General features: G+C 40.7%; 1 protein-coding gene across 3 annotated transcripts in view; it reads left to right on the top strand.

Annotated features, from left to right (window-relative positions):
* The window catches only part of REEP1 (receptor accessory protein 1), a 125,155-nt gene that overhangs the window by 57,385 nt on the left and 48,709 nt on the right, over positions 1–19,061 (top strand). For all 3 annotated transcript variants that reach the window (XM_031949798.1, XM_031949797.1, XM_031949796.1), the window contains exons 3-4: positions 11,795–11,871; positions 18,415–18,535. In XM_031949798.1, coding sequence (XP_031805658.1) covers positions 11,795–11,871; positions 18,415–18,535 — 198 coding nt within the window. The remainder of the gene's footprint in view (positions 1–11,794; positions 11,872–18,414; positions 18,536–19,061) is intronic.

Here is a 19,061-nt window from a genome sequence, read left to right as displayed (position 1 = left end):
TGGTTCCTTTTGTTCCCCTAAATCTCCCTACGTGGCTGTCAAGGTGCCTGTGTGTTACTGTTTATTTTAATTATTATAATTAATTTTAATATGAATTTATTTAATATGAATTATTTGGTTCCTGAAGACTCTGTTTAAAGAAATTACCTCTTAGTATATTAATAATACATACTGGGAAAAGAAACACCTTAAGCAAATACCTAAGGTTATCAATGATCACCTTACATGAATTAATTTTTCCACAGTAGCAGCTGGCCCTGTGAAATTGAGACATATTCTTATATTATATTATATTATATATAATGATATTATAATATCATTCACCTCTCCCTAGTTCCGGGTTCCCATGCTACTTGGCTTGCTCCCTCTCAGTTTCAGAGACTGAGAATACTGGGGTCTCATTGCTTATTGGATGCAGAATCAAAGGCGAGTAGATCAGGCGGTCCAGTCTATGGCAATATTTTCCCATTTCCCACCTCCTCCCCCCAGATCTTCAGGTGCAAGAGACAGGAGGCATCTCAGCTAGAGCTGGGCTCTAGGAATAGGGGAGAGAGTTGTGTTCTAGATGGAAAATCACCTTTCCTGGCTCACCTCCCAGTAGGTGAGGCAGTTAAGGCAGGTAGCGGTGAATGTTCCTTCCTTATGGATGGGCAGACGTTGCCTTCCTGCTCCAGGCTCCCCAGGAGAATTCAGGGTGCCTCCAGTCATGGCGTCTGCATCCCCCTCTCCACTCTCTTCCCCCAGCACTCCTTTCTCTGTCCCCAGAAGTCAGGGAGCCATGGCCTTAGAAAAAGTGTCCCTTTATCCTTGGTATGGCTCGGGATTGGGACTAAATGAACTGTGGGGGGGTAACGGATTTTTCATGCCAGGATCGTTAGAAATTGCATTGGCGGTCTCATCTCTCTCCATGAATGATCTCCTGGGACCCAAGAAAACACAATTCAAGGAGATAAACAGGGCAAGCAGGGGCACAGGTTACCCCTCTGTGATGAAACAGGGCATCCCAAGCCCTGCCTCTACTTGCCTTGGGTAGCTCTTTGATATCAGCATCTGAGGATCACCGAGAGATGGCTGTGTGGTCCAAACCAGCGTCTCCTCCTCCTCATCTTGACCTTTTCTCCTTCCTTCTCGTAGAATGGAAGCTCCTTGAGGGCAGGGCCGATTTTACTTTGGTCTTTGTAACAAATATTATCTCAGAGTAGGTGCTTAATAAATGCTTGTTCATTGAACTTTGGGTTGCTTTTTTATATTTGTATCCCCAGTTGAAGGGATACTTGTAGAGTTCCGGGCACATAGTAGGTGTTTAATAAATGCTTGTTTATTGAACATAAGAACCTTGAATGTTGAATTGCTTTATTTTTTATATTTGTATCCATAGTAGAAGGGATTCAAGTATGTGCTTAATAAATGCTTGTTAATCGAGTAAGAATCTCGAATGTTCAATTGCTCTATTTTTTTTTTATATTTGTATCCCCATGAGAAGGAATACATGTAGAGTTCCTGTCACATAGTAGGCTTAATAAATATTTACTGATTGCAGTTGAGTTCTATGAGATTAAAGGTTATTTCAGTCTTTGTATCTGTGTCCCCGCACCTAGCTCAGTGCCTCACATATATAGTAAGTGCTTAATAACTGCTTTTTGATTGAATATAAACTCTGTAAGAGTAGGGAATCTTTAATTTTAAAATTTTCTATCCCTAATACCTGGTATAATGCTTGGCACATAGTAGGCCTGTAATAAATGCTTGTTGGTTGGATGTAAGTTTAATGAGAATAGGAATTGTTTCAGTTTTTGCATTTGTGTCCCCAATACCTAGCTCAGTGCTTGGCACATAGTAGGCACTTAATAAATGTTAGTTAACTGATAATCTACAAAATGGAGATAATGACAACTATCTACCACAGAAGGAGAGAAATTGCTTTATAAGGGCCTTTGGATGAGGAACTTGTGATGGTCTTGGATTGGACCCAGGTAGATTATACCAATGTCAAATTTAAGACCCACCCAAACAAGTTTTTGTTATAGGACGATGGACTTTGGAGACATAAAAATATAAGTTTAATGTATCGAGACTCAGCTATCTCAGTGCACAATGAAAACCTTTAACATTCTCTCTCAGCACATCCTGCTTTTCCCCTTTTTTGTTAGCCATGGAATAATTTAAGGACTGTGCCCTTTTGAGGATGAATCTCAAGGCAGATTAGAGCGCCAGCCCTGAAGTCAGGAGGACCTGAGTTCAAATCTGGTCTCAGACACTTAACACTTCCTGGCTGTGTGACCCTGGGCAAGTCACTTAACTCCAATTGCCTCAGGGAAAAAAATTAAATTAAATTTAAAAAAAGATGCTACCTTGTGAAGAGCATTTTGGTGAAAACCATTAGGAATAGGTCAAAAGCATCTAAATATATACTTATATATTTATATATATACATATATATATCTAATAAAATAATAATATTATTAATTAAATAGAATAAGATTATACATATATAAACATGTTATTTTAGAAATAAAATAGAATTATAGTTTGCAAATCATTATAAATTTTATAATCTTTAAATATAATGATGTACAATTTTCCCTTATAATTCATAAATCACTATACCTTTTATATATAATAATGTCCATATTTCCCTCACATACTTTCCATTTCAGTTAAACTTGGCTGCTAGGTATTCCCCCTGTGTAAAATTTCATTTCCTACCTCTGTGAATTTGTTCTCTTGGAGCCCTACTTTCTCCTCATCTCCAAGTTGAGACAAGTCAACAAGAATATATTAAGTGCTTACTGTGTTCTAGGTATTGGGCTAAGAGCTAAAATCTCTAATATCCTTTTAGGTTTTTCCTGCTTTCTTTCAAGTTGTTTCTGCTCTCTTTAAGTCATTTGTATATGCTTTGTATATTTATTTAGCTGAATTCCTGTTGTATTCCTGTCCCTTCCCGGTAGAATGTAAGCTCCTTGAGGGCAAGGGCTGTTTTGTTTTTTGCCTTTATATCCAATTTGCCTGGTCTATAACAGATGTTTAATAAATGTAATTGAATTAATACCTATGCATATTAATAGATGGTAAATAATAATATAATAATCACTCCAAGATGGTGGTTGCTATTTTGAGCCCGGGGAAAAAACTTAAACATCATTTGATTTTTTTAAATGAGGAATTAATATCCTTCAAGTCTGCCACCTGGTACAAAGGATTAGCTTTGTCCTGCTTAGCCTCAGAGAGTAGCTTTGGGGCGGGACAGGTGGACACTGCAGAGAAGCAAATTTAGCTTTGCTGTCCTTGCTAAAGCCTAGAGCAGCCTGGGAGTGGAAAGTCTGCCTCAGGGTGAGTAGCTGCCTTAGACAGAGGGCTGCAGCTACTTGTTTTGTGGTCAGTCTAGGGGATTCTCAGTCAGATATGGGTTGGAGTAGATGACCTTCCATCTCTGAGATACGGGGATGGCTACATAGTTATTCCATATGACTTCTATTTCCTTTGTATGTGTTAAATATATTAAATACCTTGCATTTATATATTCATATACATATACATGTATATGTATGGTTTTCCTTTGCCTTCTCTTTCCTTTTTCTTTTTCCTCTCTTTTCCTTCCCTTCCTTCCCTATCTCCCCTTGTACAATTTAATAATCCTATGTCATGGATCTTTTTCTTAATCTGAGGAAACCTATGGAGCCTTGTAATCCTTATAATATTTTAATGCACAAAGTACATAGAATTGCAAAGAAACCAATTATATTGAATGAGTTATCAAAGTACATATATATTTATGTTCATACACATAGTCTGAATGCACATGTATAATATACATATGTGTATATGTATGTATATATATTTATACACACATACACATATATGTTCATGGGTGCCAAGTGAGTAACCCCTGTCTTGGTGAACTGCTTGGATGAAATGAAAGTTTAAGTGACATTCTAAAAGTTATGACGCCCGTGTGTTTCAGAGGCAGGATGTGAAGCTAAGTTTTCTGAGGTTAGTTCATCTTGAGCCACTCTAAGCTGCCTCTTTGGCACATGATGGTTCCACTGATAGATTATAAGTTCCTTGAGTGCAGAGGTTATTTAATTTTTGTCTTCAAATACCCATTCCTGACCCATTGCATTCACCTGATCATTGCTTGTTAATTCTAGTTCTAAGTTCTAAGTTCTAAGACAGCTGATGGCCCAGTGGATAGAGTGCCGGCCCTGGAGTCAGGATTCCCCTGGATAGTATTGACATACTGTAGTCCACAGGGTTAGGAAGAGACTGAATGACTGAACAACAATAACAAAAATTCATAATAAAAATATTTTTTAAAAAATAAGAATAGTATTAAGGTTTGGAACCTAAGTAAATGGCAGCATAATGGTGTTATGGTAAAGAAGGAAATCATAAAGTCTAGAAGAGGAGTTCAGTTTTGAATTATGGAAGTGGAAATGTCCCGTAGACATCCAGGTGTAGACCACCATTGAATTCTCCAGCCTGGGGCTCAGGAGCAGGCAGGTGAGGCAGTAAATGGCTGTGATCTCTATTAGTAAGGAAGAAAGACTGAGGTTGACAGATTACTGGCAGATTATTTGAGTCTGGGAGGTTCTGAGCTGGGTTTTGCTCTCCACAAGGAGTCTGCTGCCTATAAGGTGAACCTCTGAGGGGCCCGGACCCCTCGGCTGCCTGGGAAAGGAAATGGGCCCTGTTGGAGAAGTTAGTAGCTGGTGTTCTTCTCACCTGAGTGAGATAGGGAGACACAGGAGAGAGGCCTTGGCTGGATTTGCAGATCTGAGAGAGCTCATGCCCACAGCTAGAGCCTGGGAATCCAAAATGGAGCCTTGGAAAGACCTTGGGAGATGTGTAGCTTTTCTGTGCTAGGGAGGGCAGCATCCACCACTCTAACTTGACACATTCTTATAACAATGAGGAAGGGAAGACCAAGAGCAGGACTTTGGAGACTTGAAAAAGGGGATGGACCCTCATGCTCAAATTGTTGTTGTTCAATCTTGTCTGATTCTTTGTGATCCCATTAGGGTTGTCTTGGCAAAGATATTTAAGAGGTTTGTAATTTCCTTTTCCTGCTCATTTTACAGGTGGGGAAACTGAGATAAACAGTCATATAGGGTCATACAGCTAGTAAGTATCTGAGGCCATATTTGAAGTCGGTCTTTTGATTCCAGTGAGCTTCTAAGCTGCTTCCATTGTGGATTTTAATAATCATCGAACACAAAACATTTTAGTATAAAAAGGAAAACAACAACAGAAAAGATTATACATGAAACTAACTGTGAACTTCTGTTATGTACAATTTGAATGTCTCTCTCTCTCTCTCTTTTTTTTTTTTATTTGAATTGAATGTGAGTCAACATGGTCTAATGGACAAGACCTGCTTTGAAACGAGGAGGTTCTGGGCTCTGTCACACACGGGCTCTGACCGCTTTTCAGTTCTCTAGGCAGCTCTGTCTCTAAGACAAAGACATAGGTTTTTTTCTTAAAATTTTGATGACTGTATTTCAATGTAACTGGTTTCCTGTGTAATATTATATATTTCACTTTATGCATTTTAAAACATGATTTTGAGAAGGAGCTCATAGGCTCTCCCAGGCTTCCAAAGAGAACTCAGGACCCAGTGAAACCCTACTCTTAAGCCTCTAAGTTTCAGAAGGGCTGATCCACATTGGCTAAGGAACTGCCTGCAGCTCTCTATACCAACAAGGTCAGGGGTTCAGTTTAAAAAAAAGTGAATATGGGAGCAACAAAACTGCCTTTCCTATTCATGGCCTCTTCTGAAATTCCTTCTGTTTTCTGTTTTCTACTTCACTTAAAAAATTCTTTGTTGCCATTCTTTCTTTTGTGTGTGTGTTGTGTGTCTTTTTTTGTGTGTGTGTTTTAATGCTATAGTATTTTATTTTTCCAGTTACATGTAAAGACAGTTTTCAACATTCATTTTTGTAAGATTTTGAGTTCCAAATCCTTTTTCTCCCTCCCTCTTCCAAGACAGCAAGCAATCTGATATAATTTATACATGGATAATCATGTTAAACGTATTTCCGTATTAGTCATTTTGTAAAATAAAAATCAGAACCTTTTTTTTTTTTATATCTCTGACACTATCCACTAACTGCATCACCAATAGAAGCTCTTTCTTCTAAAAAATAAGAAGGGCCTCAGATACTTATTAGCTGTGTGGCCCTATGCAAGTCATTTAAGACTGCCTCCAAAAAAAGAAAAAAGAAAGGAATAAAAAAGAAACAAGTAAAATTAAACAAATCTATTTAGCATGTTGGCTCTACGTGAAAATATATGCCTCATTCTGCACTTTAAGACAATGGACTCTTTCTGATAAGAAGTAATAACATGTTTCTCCATTGGATTTCTGAAATCAGTCTATTGATGGACTTGACAATCCAATCCTTCATCTGTCTATCCATTCACAAGCATTTTTTAAGTCCCATTTGTATGCCAAACAATATATGTTGAGTGATGAGTACATAAACAGGAAATAGTACCTGCTCTCAGGGAGTTTCCATTCTATGTGTATGGGATTTCATATTCATATATAGCGACTGTCACACGCCTATGAGTTGGAGGAGGAAATGCCAAATCACTCCAATATCTTTGCCAAGAAAACTCCAAATTAGATCATGGAGAGTTGAACATGACTAAACACCATGAGCTTCTTAAACCTGGGCCCTCATTGGTGAATTTCTCCCCCTCCAGGTCCCCACCCCTCCATTTCTTCTCCAATACTTTGCCTTATCCATCCCCTGGGGTTTATGGATAAGAATGAATGGATCTCTCGCCATCAGCCACAGGCACTGACTGTAGGCGTGTGACAGTCGCTGCACAGAGTGAGTCAGTAATCGGGGACACGGAAGCCTATTAAATGATGTCCTTTTCATATGGACTGACAGCTGAGCCATTTTTAGCTAAGTCACCCTTCATTAACAATGCCGCCTGCCGGATCTCCTGAGCTGAGGCTGTCCCTGGTGTTTAAAGGTCCCATAGCTCCTGATGTTTTCTGAAGGTCCTCATTCTTCCTGAGAAGGGATGATCTTGGGATTCCACTTAACCGCTGAGTAATTTCCTTGCTGTTCATTTGTTCAACTATTTAGAGAGCTCCCACTTTCTTTTTTACTCTTTTATTGTTGTTTGTTCAGTCATGTCTGAGTCTTCATGACTCTGGGTTTTTTTTTTTTGACAGAGATACTGGAATGGTTGGCCATTTCCTTCTCCAGCTCATTTCACAGATGAGAAAACTGAGGCAAACAGAGAAATGACTTGCCCAAGATCATACAGCTAGGAAATATCTGAGGTCACATTTAAACTCCGGTCTTCCTAATTCCAGGTCCAATGCTAAATTTCTGTGGGGATTTAGAGTAAGAGTAGGTACTATTCCTCTTTGTGGAGCACTTATTAAAAGCTTGCATGTTTATAGCATCTTAAGGTTTTCAAAAGGTATTGGATATCTTATTGGAATCTCATAACAATCTTGGATAGTTATATTGTAAATATCATCATTCCCTTTTAATAATAATAATAATAATAATAGCTAACATTTATATAGTGCTTTAAGGTTTACAAAGTGTTTTACATAGTTTAATTTCCTCGGTCCTTAAAAACCACCCTGTAAACTAAGTACTATTTTTACTCCCCATTTTACAGATGAGGAAACTGAGGAACACAGTCAAGTCACTTCACACTATTTGCTTCAGTTTCTTCATCTGTAAAATGATCTGGAGAAGGAAATGGTCAACCACTCTAGGATCTCTGCCCAGAAAACCCCAAATGGGATCATGAAAAGTCAGACATGACTGAACAAACAATAAAAGGATCAAAACAATAATAAGGATCTGAAGCGGGATTTGAACTCAGCTCTTCCTAATCCTAAATCCTATTCATTACCTTGCCTTTGTGGTTATTATTCAGTCATGTTTGACTCTTCAAACTATAGTTCACCAATACGGTCCATGGAGTTTCCTTGGCAAAACTACTGAAGTGCTTATCATTTCCTTCTCCAGCTCATTTTACAGATGAGGACTATAGAGTCTCACAACTACTAAGAATCTGGAGTTTAATTTGAGTACAGGCCAGCTCTCTATCCACGGAGCCACTGAGGTGCTTCCATTTTATAAGTATCGATAGTTAAGTGACTTGAGACACAGTCACACAACTAATAAGAGACAGGATTAGAATCTAGGTCTTCCTGACACTATATGTAGCAGCTACATTCTAGCCACAGGACTGGCCATGGGAGGCCTTAGGCTTGGTGCTATGAGAGTACAGAAGAGAATGAGACAGTCTCTGCCTTTGAGGAATTAACAGTCTGGCAGGAGGGGGAAGACAAGTATAAGGATCATTTAAAGTACTACATGGAAATGTCTTTGGGCTGAAAAAAAAAAATGATTTAAGTGTCCACACCTTTGAACCCATATATCCAAATAAGAATAGCAAGACTTTTGTGGTAGCAAGGAACTAAAAACAAAATGAATGCCCATCATTTGGGGTGTAGTAAAACTGATTGTAGGTTGTAAATGTAATGGAGTCCTTCCTGATTCATCTTATTTCCCTTTCTATGCCAGACCTTTCCTGGCCTCCTGTCCCTCCAAAAGCTAGGACTTTCTCTTCTGAGGTTATCTGGCATCTCCTTTGCATTTTTTTGGGTAACCTATTTTGTATTTTGTAGCCTATTTATATACATGTTTTCTCCCCCATTAGAAGGTAAGTCATCGGGGCAGCTAGGTGGTGCAGTGGATAGAGCAGCAGCCAGAAGTCAGGAAGACCTGAGTTCAAATGTGATCTCAGACATTCAATATTTCCTAGCTGTGTGACCTTGGGCAAGTCACTTAACCCCAATTGCCTCAGCACAAAATAAAAAAAAAAGAATGTAAATTACCCAAAGGCAGGGATTGGGTTTGCTTTTTCCTTTCTCTACTGCTTTAGCAAAGTGTCTGATACACAGCAAGTACTTAATACATTCATGTTGATTGATTGGAATATTACCATGCTTTGAGATATGATGAACACAAAAAATTCTGAGAAACCTGGAAGGAATTATGGGAACTGATGCAAAACCAGAAAAACACCATCCCTAAAACCTGTAACAATGTAAAAGGGAGGAAGGAGGGGAGTCAATATGTCCAAACTGAATGTGATAATAATGACCAAGCTTAGCCCTGGAGGAGAGAGAATTCTTTCTCCCTCCTTGACCAAAATGATTCTAGTGCCCGATCTCTGCTAATTATTTCTGATTTTTCCTGTATAGAGCTGCTTTGTATATATTTATTTGTATGTTATCTTTCTGTCATTAGAATGTAAGCTCCTTGAGGGCAAGGACTATCTTTTTGTATCCTTAGCACTTTTCACAGTTCCTGGCACTCTGGAACTTACTACATATTTATTGGTTGATTGGAAGAATGAGGCCTATAAATATGGAATTTTGCTTATGCTCTCAGGCACCATTGATGCTTTAAATTGTTTTAAATCTTAAAATATTATGTTACAATGGAAAGTTTGATGACGGGGAGAGAGGGGAGGTATTTGGAAATTACTGGGATAGAAAAGTGAAAAATATGAATTAAAGTTTCCCTGTCCCCAAAGGGCTCGTGGGAAAGGGAAATATAACACTCCAAAAGCTTCCTGCAGATATCTAGCATCCGTGTGGGTCCATATTCTTTTGCTCCCAAACTGCCATTTTCCTTCTGTATCTCTAACAACCAAGTTTGCGTATATGGTAAAATGTGAAAGAGATCATTACTTAAAGTAGAATTCAAGGTATATCCCGAGAATTAAAATGAGGCAGCAAACATACCTGTGACCATTTCCCCCAGTCACCCTTCCCATCCCATGTAGGACCACTGGAATTCAAAAGAGAAACAAGACCCATCCAGCTGAGTGGGGAAGAAATTAATTTTGAAGCCGAGTATTGAATGATGGGTTTTCATTAGTGTTGCTGTAAAGGGAGTAGACATCCCTGGTGAGGGGGATGGCATGGTCAGAGGCATGGAGGCAGGAAATGAGTCATGAAGAAGGGAGTAGCAAAGAGTTTGGAGCATAGAATTGATGGCTGATTTACAGCTGGAAAGATCTTAGAGATCCTATCCCCCTAACTTTACAAATGAGAAAACTCAGACTCAGAAAGGCTAAGTGACATGTGCAGAATCACACAACCTAAAAGACAGGATTTGAATCCAGTTTTTCCGGACTTCAAGCCCAGAGCTTTATCCACTTTAATACAGTGTTTCTCAAGGGAATAGTAATAATGTAAGGAATAGTAGTAATAATAGCAGTAGCGTTTATAAAGCACTTTAAGGTTTACAAATCTATTCTCATTGGATGCACACAATAGCTCTGCAAGGTAGGTGCTTTTTTTTAATCCCCATTTTTTAGATGAGGAAACAGGTAGACAGAGGTTAAGTGACTTATCAGGTTCCACAGCTAGCAAGTGTCTGATACTGAATTTGAATGCAGGTCTTCCTGACTACAATGCAACTTTAGCTGCTGTACCGCCCTACTACAAGGGATAAAACCAGAAAAATAGACAAGGGCCGGATTGTGGAAGGAAAACAAATCCCAAACTGAGGCTTTTAGATTTTCTCCAGAAGACCATTTCATACCATTAAAGATCTGTAAATAGGGAAGTGGTTCAATCATAATACTAGGTAACATTGATATAGCATTTAAAGGTACCCAAAGACCTTCATTAATTTATTTGTTCCTCACAATGACCTTGAGAGGTAAGAATTAATTATTCTCACTTGACAGATGAGGAAACTGAGGCCTGGAGGAGTTAAGTCACTACTTAGGGTAACAGAGCTTGTAAGTCATAAGAAGTACCTGGGTCCAAGTCCAGGATCTTTTACTACCCCAGAGCTGCAAGCATTGGCTACATTCAGAAATTCTTCTGAGTAACATGTTACTAGATGATATCCTCTTTCTACAGATAAAGAAACAGATTCTGAAGGATTAAATTGTAGTTTAATATAATTATAATTTTAATATAACAATACAGATTTAATGTTTATATTAATATATTATATATAATCAATATATTAACATATAATATGTTCAATATAATAATAAAATAAAATCTGGTTTTATAGGAACCATCAGAAGTGATATGAAAACCCAGGTCTTCTTCCTGATTCCAGTTTCTGCAATTGCTAGCGATTTGTAAGATGTATTTGCACAAGGGGGTAGGACAGGAACAAGGAAGACCAGAAAGGAGTCGTTTGCAATATTTTAGGACCCTTCCCCTCTGAGGCAGTGAAAATCGGAACTCCTTTTGCAGAAATTTGCTCTAGGTTAGAGAGTCTGATTTAAGAGAATAAATAGAAAGAGCCAGTTATGAAAGAGGTTGGGAAACAAGGTCTAGTATCTGAGAGAATGGAAGTGTCGCAGATGAATCCACAGTGATCCCTAGCAGTGAGACCAATGCACCAGCCAACAGCTCAACCTGGTTACTTTGATTGTAACTCAGTTTCAGGGCTCTGGGCCTACAGTTCTTCCAGACAGCCTACAGGAGCTCTAGGAATATTGTCAAGCCCAGGTCTGAGATCTTGAATCCTTGATTTTGCAGAGGTTGGGCTGGAAGTTTCTGAATGGACCGGGGAAACACATTGACTTTTTTTCTAGGCTCTGAAAACCAGGACAGAACCCGGTTTATCTTTGGAGAAGTGTCTGAGGGATGGGAAAAGGAAGCATTCAACCTTGAATACTGCTTGAGCTTTTGGCTGGTCTGATGCTGTGGGAGGTTGGACAAGCCCTTCCTCCCTCTTCTCATCAGGCTGGTTGTTTTCTCTCCCGACAGGTAAAATGGATGATGTACTGGATTATATTTGCACTTTTTACAACAGCAGAGACATTCACGGATATCTTTCTTTGCTGGTGAGTGATGACTGAAGTGTGGGAATGCGGGAGGAGTGGTGATTAGGAACTTTTTTTGGTAATGACAGAAGCTGATATGTATCATCTTGGAAGGCAGTATGGGAGAGGAGAGAGGACATTGAACCAACCATAGGATTATGGGCTAAGAAATGTAAAGGACCACAGAGGCCTTTATGTTTAATCCCATCATTCTACAGAGGAAGAAACTGAGGCACCAGTTTGAATTTGACCCGCTCAAAGTCACAGAGACAGTACATGTTTGAGATGGACTTTGAATGCAAAACTTCTTGGTATCATGTCTATTGCCCTCAACCCTGCGTTGTAATACACCGTCTCTTACCCAGCATCATCCGTAGGAAGTCCTTTTGGGTACTCTGGGCTGAGAAACAACAAATCTCGAATCTGTGGTTCTGGTTTCAGACAATTGTGTAGCTTCCAAGACCGTCTATTTCCACCAAGGTTTTTCCTTTCTTTATGGTGCAATCCTGCTTGGGACATATAGATATCAGCACAAGTCTCCTGGGTTGTCAGAGAGGTAGGGGGTCACCAGGACAGAATGTTGCCTACATTTTCAGATGTGGTCACATCTTTGTTATTTTTTGTTGCAAGGAAGGATTGAATTTTGAGTTGGGAAGAGGGGTCTTTCCAGAAATTATAGTTATAAAGAGAAAATACATCAATAAAACTCAATAAAAGGAACAAAGAAAAATCAAAGTTGATGTTAAAGAAGTAAGAGAACCAAAAAACAGGGGAAATGTTCTTTGGACCGCTAGCTACTATCTTATTTCACTTCTCTGCCTCAGTTTCTTCATCTGTAACATGAGATGATTGGACTGGTTGACCTCTAAGGTTCTACCAGTTCTAAACCTATGATTCTATATATTTTAAAATGACAAATCAGGTGTCATTATCCCTATTTTAAACACAAGAAAACTAAGCTAAGTTTCCTACTTCTTCTCATTAGAATTATAGATGAAGTGGTGGAACCTCCCCCCATTTTACAGATGAAAAAACTGAGGCCCATATAGGGGAAATGACTTGCTTATAGTCACACAGGGAGTAAATGGCAGAAGTGGGATTCTAGGTCTTCTGTTGCCAAATGCAGTCCCCTCTCCATTGTTTACTGAAAGGGTCAAGGATGAAAAGACTATGCCCTTCTCCCTTGTCCTGAGCATTCTCTGTAGTCAGCCTGGTAGCTGGTGTTTAGTTAGATGTCTGAATTGCTCCCCACTCTCAGGATGACTGGGCATGATCTGAGGTCACCCCGGGGGTTTGGGATGATTCTGGTTTCCTGCCATGGTCTTATTGTTAACAAAAGCAAAAGAAAAGGCAATCCCTTCTTTGTTTCTAAGTTTAGGACTCTGAGTCGGGCCCCGAGCTGGGTTTGGTAAAATGGTTGATTGATCAGAAGACTTGAATCCCTGTCCCCCTTCAGGGGCAGACTTGGCTGGCATTTTCTAAATCTAAAAACCCAATTGGAAGCCCAAAAGGTAAAATGAAAAGAGGAAATGCCTTTTTAAAAAATTTTTTTTCTTTTCTTTATTTGTTCCTTCCTTTCCTTTCCCCCTCCCTCCCCCCTCCCTCCTTTTCCCCCCTTCCCTCCCTTCCCTTCCCCCTTTTCCCCCTTTTTCCCCCCTCCCTCCCTTCCTTCCTTCTTTTTTCCTTCCTTCCTTCCTTCCTTCCTTCTTCCTTCCCTTCCTTCCTCCCTTCCTTCCTTCCCCTTCTTCCTTCCTTCCTTCCTTCTTCCTCCCTCCTTCCTTCCTTCCCCCCCTCCCTCCTCCTTCCCTCCTTCCCCCTCCCTCCCTCCTTCCTTCCTTCTTTCCTTCCTTCCTCCCTTCCTTCCTTCCTTCCTTTCTTCCCTCCCTCCCTCCCTCCCTTCCTTTCTTCCTTCCTCCCTCCCTCCCTCCTTTTCTCTCTCCTCCCTCCCCTCCCTCCCTCCCTCTCTCCCTCCTTTTCTCTCTCCCTACTTCCCTCCCTCCCTCCCTCCCTCCCTTCCTTCCCTCTCCCCTCCTTCCTTCCCTCCTTCCTTCCCCCTCCCTCCTCCCTCCTTCCTTCCTTCCCTTCCCTCCCTCCCTCCTTCCCTCCTTCTTTCCCTCCTTCCTCCCTCCCTCCCTCCTTCCTTCCTTCCTTCCTTCCTTCCCTTCCTTCCTTCCTTCCTTCTTCCTCCCTCCCTCCCTTCCTTTCTTCCTTCCCTCCCTCCCTCCCTCCCTCCTTTTCTCTCTCCCTTCTTCCCTCCCTCCCTCCCTCCCTCCCTCCTTCCCCTTCCCCCCTTTCCTTCCCTCCCTCCCTCCTTCCTTCCTTCCTTCCTTCCTTCCCTCCCTCCCTCCCTCCTTCCTTCCTTCTCTTCCCTCCCTTCTTCCTTCCTTCCTTCCCTTTCCCTCCCTCCCTCCTTCCCTCCCTTCTTCCCTCCTTCCTCCCTCCCTCCTCCTTCCTTCCTTCCTTCCTTCCTTCCTTCCCTCCCTCGCTCCCTTCTTTCTTTCTTTCTTTCTTTCTTTCTTTCTTTCTTTCTTTCTTTCTTTCTTTCTTTCTTTCTTTCTTTCTTTCTGCTGAGGCAATTGGGGTTAAGTGACCTGCCCAGGGTCACACAGCTAGGAAGTGTTAAGTGTCTGAGGTCAGATTTGAATTCAGGTCCTCCTGACTTCAGGGTGGGTGCTCTATCCACTGTGCCACCTAGTTACCCCAATTGTTTTTTTCAATGAATAAAAACTGATTTTTTTTCTTCTTGTCAGTTCCTACAATCGTACATTGACAAAAAAGAAGGAAAAACAAAATTCTTGTAACAAATAAACAACGAAACAATAAACAATATAAACAATTTAAAAAACAATACAATAAGTAAAAAAATATTCTAAGACCTTTTAACAGATATATTAAAAAAAGATTAAACAATAAAAGCAACCACAAAATAAGTTTAAAAATTTTTTAAAGCCTTTACAACAAATATACATATTTAGGTGAATTAGATCCTTTTATTGACTGTGTCCAAAAAGTCTGTCTCATCAATGTGCCCCTGAGTCTATCTCTTCTCTATCCGGAGATGGGGAATAGACTTCCTCTTGATCTTTTAGAATCAGGGCTAGTCACTGCATTGCTCAGCATTCTTAAGGTTTTCAAAGTTGTTTGTTTTGACACTATTGTTGTTATGATAGAAATTGTTCTTCTGGTTCTGCTCACTTCACTCTGTCTTTTGTCACTGCTTATAGGACAGTAGAGTCTTTTTTTATTCATACACTATAACGTTCAGCCATTCTCCGATTGATGGATACTCCCTACGTTTCCTGGCTATTGTTGCTCCAGAAAGTGCTGCTGGAAATAATTTTGTACATCTACGTCCATTTTCCCTTTCTTTGATCTCTTTTTGGATGTCTGGCTATCACTGGGACATCACTAAATCAAAGCACATGCAAATGCTGAGAGCTAAGGCAGCAACTGTTAGAAATTTGAATAAGGATTGAGAAAAGTCAAATTTAAATCTGTTCTCAAAGCTAGCTGGATATTCCTGAGGAAGTCACTTAATCTCTGTCTATCTCATTTTCCTCACCTCTAAAATAGGGATCAAATGACAACCTACTTGCCAAGGTTGTTGTGAGGATCAAATGAGATCATATTTGTAACATAATGGCACATAGTAGGTGCCTAATAAATGCTTGTTTCTGTCATTTCTTCCTTCATAATTCCAAACTGCTTTCCAGAATAGGTGAAACAATTTGCAGCTCCACCAACAACATAGGAGTGTGCGCAGAGAAAATGGACCTAGATGTACAAAATTATTTCCAGCAGCACTTTCCGGAGCACTGAGGCACATGTTCTTTGAACTACTGACATCTGTTGCCTCTTATTGACACTACAAATGTTTCATAATTAAAAATAAAGCTTACTCATTCTGGCAGAGTGAGTATGTTAACCACTTGGGTCAGTGCACAAGGAGGCACTGGAATCTCAGAGTGTTTTTGAAAATCAGCAGCGTGTTGGAGCCACGAGCACACCAGGGTTTAAATCCTATCTCTTCCACTTACAGGCCATCACTTAATTTTTCTGGGCGCCAGTTTTCTCATCTATAAAATGGAGGGATGGAAGTGGTGGAATTAATTGATCTCCAAGGATTGTTCTAGCTCTGACTTTGCTTCTTGTGTGTTCATTTGGCTATACAGAAGAGGGTGTGTGAGAGTTAATAGGGCTAGCAAAGTTTATCTTTGGCTTCCTGGTTTCTCTGAGGCAGAAGGTTTGGGGAGAGGCCATTCGCTGCTCAAGCTCAGTCCTAAGGGTGGAGGGATGTGCTGGCCCTGAAATGCTCAGCTTCTTTGTCACCTTATCCCCGGAAACTCCCCCTCTGTGGCTGCGACTGCTCAGATCAGCTGGTGTCTGGCTCGTCTTTGCAGAAAGAGTAGAAAGATGCTGCCTGGGACAGCTGGCCTGGCAGTGCCCAGAGGCCTCCAAGGAGACAAATGTTTTTCTTCAGAGCTCACAACTCCCGACCTTGACATCTCTTTTGTGGTTGGCTAGACAAGGAGCCTGTGGCGAGGAGGGCTCTGTTCCCAAGGCAGAACTTCTCCCCTGGCAACCTCTGCTTTGGGGTTTTCACCTTGGTGTTTTCGGAGAGAGAGAAAAGAGACGTGTGTGTGTTTGTGTGTGTTATGAGTGTGTCTGTGTGTGGTGAGTGTATACAATGTGATATGTATGTGTTGGATATATGAGGGTGTGATGTGCCTGAGTTTATATGTGTTGTGTGTGGTGTGTTTATATGTGGTATATATCGCATAACAGTATGGATGTGGTGTGTAGTATTGTGTACTGCATAAATATGTGTTGGGTGTGAATGTTTACAAATGTATGTAAGTATATATGTGTTGGGTGTTTGTGTGTGAATGTGTATATGTATTGTGTATGTATGTATATGTTGTGCATATAGTATGTTTATGTGAGTTGTGTATGTGTTATATATAAATGTGTGTATATTATGAGTGTGTTGTATGTGTGTGAGTATCTGTGTATCTGTATGTATGTTGTATGTTTGTGAATGTCTTATGTGTTAAATATATGTGTGTTGTGAGTATATATGTGTATATATATATATATATATATATATATATATATATATGAGTGAGTTGGGTGTATATGTGTGTGTGTGTGTGTGTGATGTTATTTTATGTGTTATGTTCACACAGCTAGTAAATGTTGGCGAACAGATTTAACTCTGGTTGTCCTGATTTGGGGATTCTGTCCTCTGGGAGGCACAGAGCTCTACCCACTGCACCACCTGCTTGCAGGAAGGGAATGATATTTAATTAAACTGGGAAAAAACCAGAATCAGGTTGGGAAGGACTTTAAAAGAAGAAAAGTGTTATTCTGTGGGCAATAGGGAGTCACAGAAGATTACTGAGTAGGAGAGTGTGGCTGATACAAGAATGTGGGGACTCCGGAGTATCAAACTTGTTTGAGGTTTATTGAGTGTGCCAGCAAGAAAACCCTACCCCCACATGTTGAAGACCCCCTTCCAAAGGGATGGAAGGACAGAGTTTATATGGGCTTAAATCACAAAGAAGGGGGAGAAGCTTTGAGCAAAAGGAGATTGGGAGGGGATGCTGCGGAAAGTGGCTGATTGGATGAGATACCTCCACCAGATTCCTGAAATCCAGGAACCCTGGAAGTGTCCCTGAACAGATTCCACATAGAACCGATGTTCTTGTGGCGGGGTCTCTGGGATAGGGGACGTAGCAAGAGAGTCCTTTGGTGAGCTAATGCTTAACACCTGATAGAAGTAGCTCTGCTTGGTTCCCCAAGGTGGAAGGAGCTGTGCCATAAGGTTCATGGTCAGACCTAAACTTTGTGAAGGATGGATCAGAATGGGGAGAAGCCCAGAGTCCCAGCCTCCAGGATAAACTTCCATTGGAAATCCAAGATCATTAAAGGAGGCTGAGACTATGAACAGTTGTAGGGTGAGGATCAGGGAAGGTTTCCTGGAGGAGGGGGCAATCCAGAGTCGAACCTTGAAGGAAGATCAGAATGCAGAGAGGAGAAATCAAGGGTGGATTTTTAAAGGATGAAGACCTGTCTTAATTTGGATGTGGAGGAAAAGCTGGAGTGAATGCAGGGAGGTGGGAGATGGAATATTGTACCCCAGGAATAGGCACTAGCCCAGTTTTATCAGAAATATAGAGTATCTGATGGAGAAGTCAAGTTCAATCATGCTGGGAAGGTGGTTTGAAGCTAGCTTTTTCCATCCGGCAAACCCTCACTGCCAGGGAGGTAAGATGAGAGTAATCATGAAGGAAGATCTCTTGCGTTTTGGTTGCAAAGCAAATGCTTTGGGAAAGCAAAGCAAAGCAAAGCAAATCCAAGGGATCTGAAGAAAAAGAGAAGCCCGGGGGATTCTGGGAAGAGGCAGGCTGGAGACTTGCCCTGCATCTGCCTTGTGCCTTGTGCTGGCATTTTGGGAGGAAGGGGTTCTGCACCCGGGAGCTTCCCCTACCCAGGGGAAGGGCAGGATGGAAGATGCTGGAGGTGGCCCTTTCACAAAATGCCTGTTTTCTCAACTCTCTGCAGGTTCCCCTTCTATTATGAACTAAAAATAGCCTTCGTGGCCTGGCTGCTGTCTCCTTACACAAAGGGCTCCAGCCTCCTCTACAGGAAGTTTGTGCATCCTACGCTGTCATCAAAAGAAAAGGTAATTGGGTCCCACAGCCCTTCCCACCCTGTGGTTTTCTTTTTCCTAAGAGTAACAAGATAGAGAATGGGGGGTGATGAGAGGTAGAAAAGGCAGGGGAGGGTGAAAGTGGGGGGAGGATGGAGAGGAAAACCCAACACATTGGAGAAATACTTATATTGTAGTGGAAGGGTCCTGAGATGGCTTCACTGACCACCAGTCCAGCCTGATCACTCCTTTTCCTCTGTAGGCTGTCATTTGTAATTCTTCCAGTATCATGGAACCCTTTGGCAATCTGGTGAAGCCGGGGGACCCTTAATCAGAATAATTTTTAAAGAAATAAAAATTGCAGGAGAGGCCACATTTTAATTACAGGCTAATTGATAAAGTGAGAAATAGAAATAGATTTGGGAGAGCAATAAATTGTAGAAAGAATATTATGTAAAAGTTTGCAATATGGAACAACCGTGGCAAGTCATCAATCACAGATTACAAAGTTTTGCTATTTATTAGGTAAATTAACAAGAGGGAAGATAAATTTTTCTCA

The sequence above is a fragment of the Sarcophilus harrisii genome, chromosome 2 (genome assembly GCF_902635505.1).
Source record: "Sarcophilus harrisii chromosome 2, mSarHar1.11, whole genome shotgun sequence".
Taxonomy (NCBI): domain Eukaryota; kingdom Metazoa; phylum Chordata; class Mammalia; order Dasyuromorphia; family Dasyuridae; genus Sarcophilus; species Sarcophilus harrisii.
Note: the sequence above shows the minus strand (reverse complement) of the source record. Positions and strands in the feature narration are given on the sequence as shown.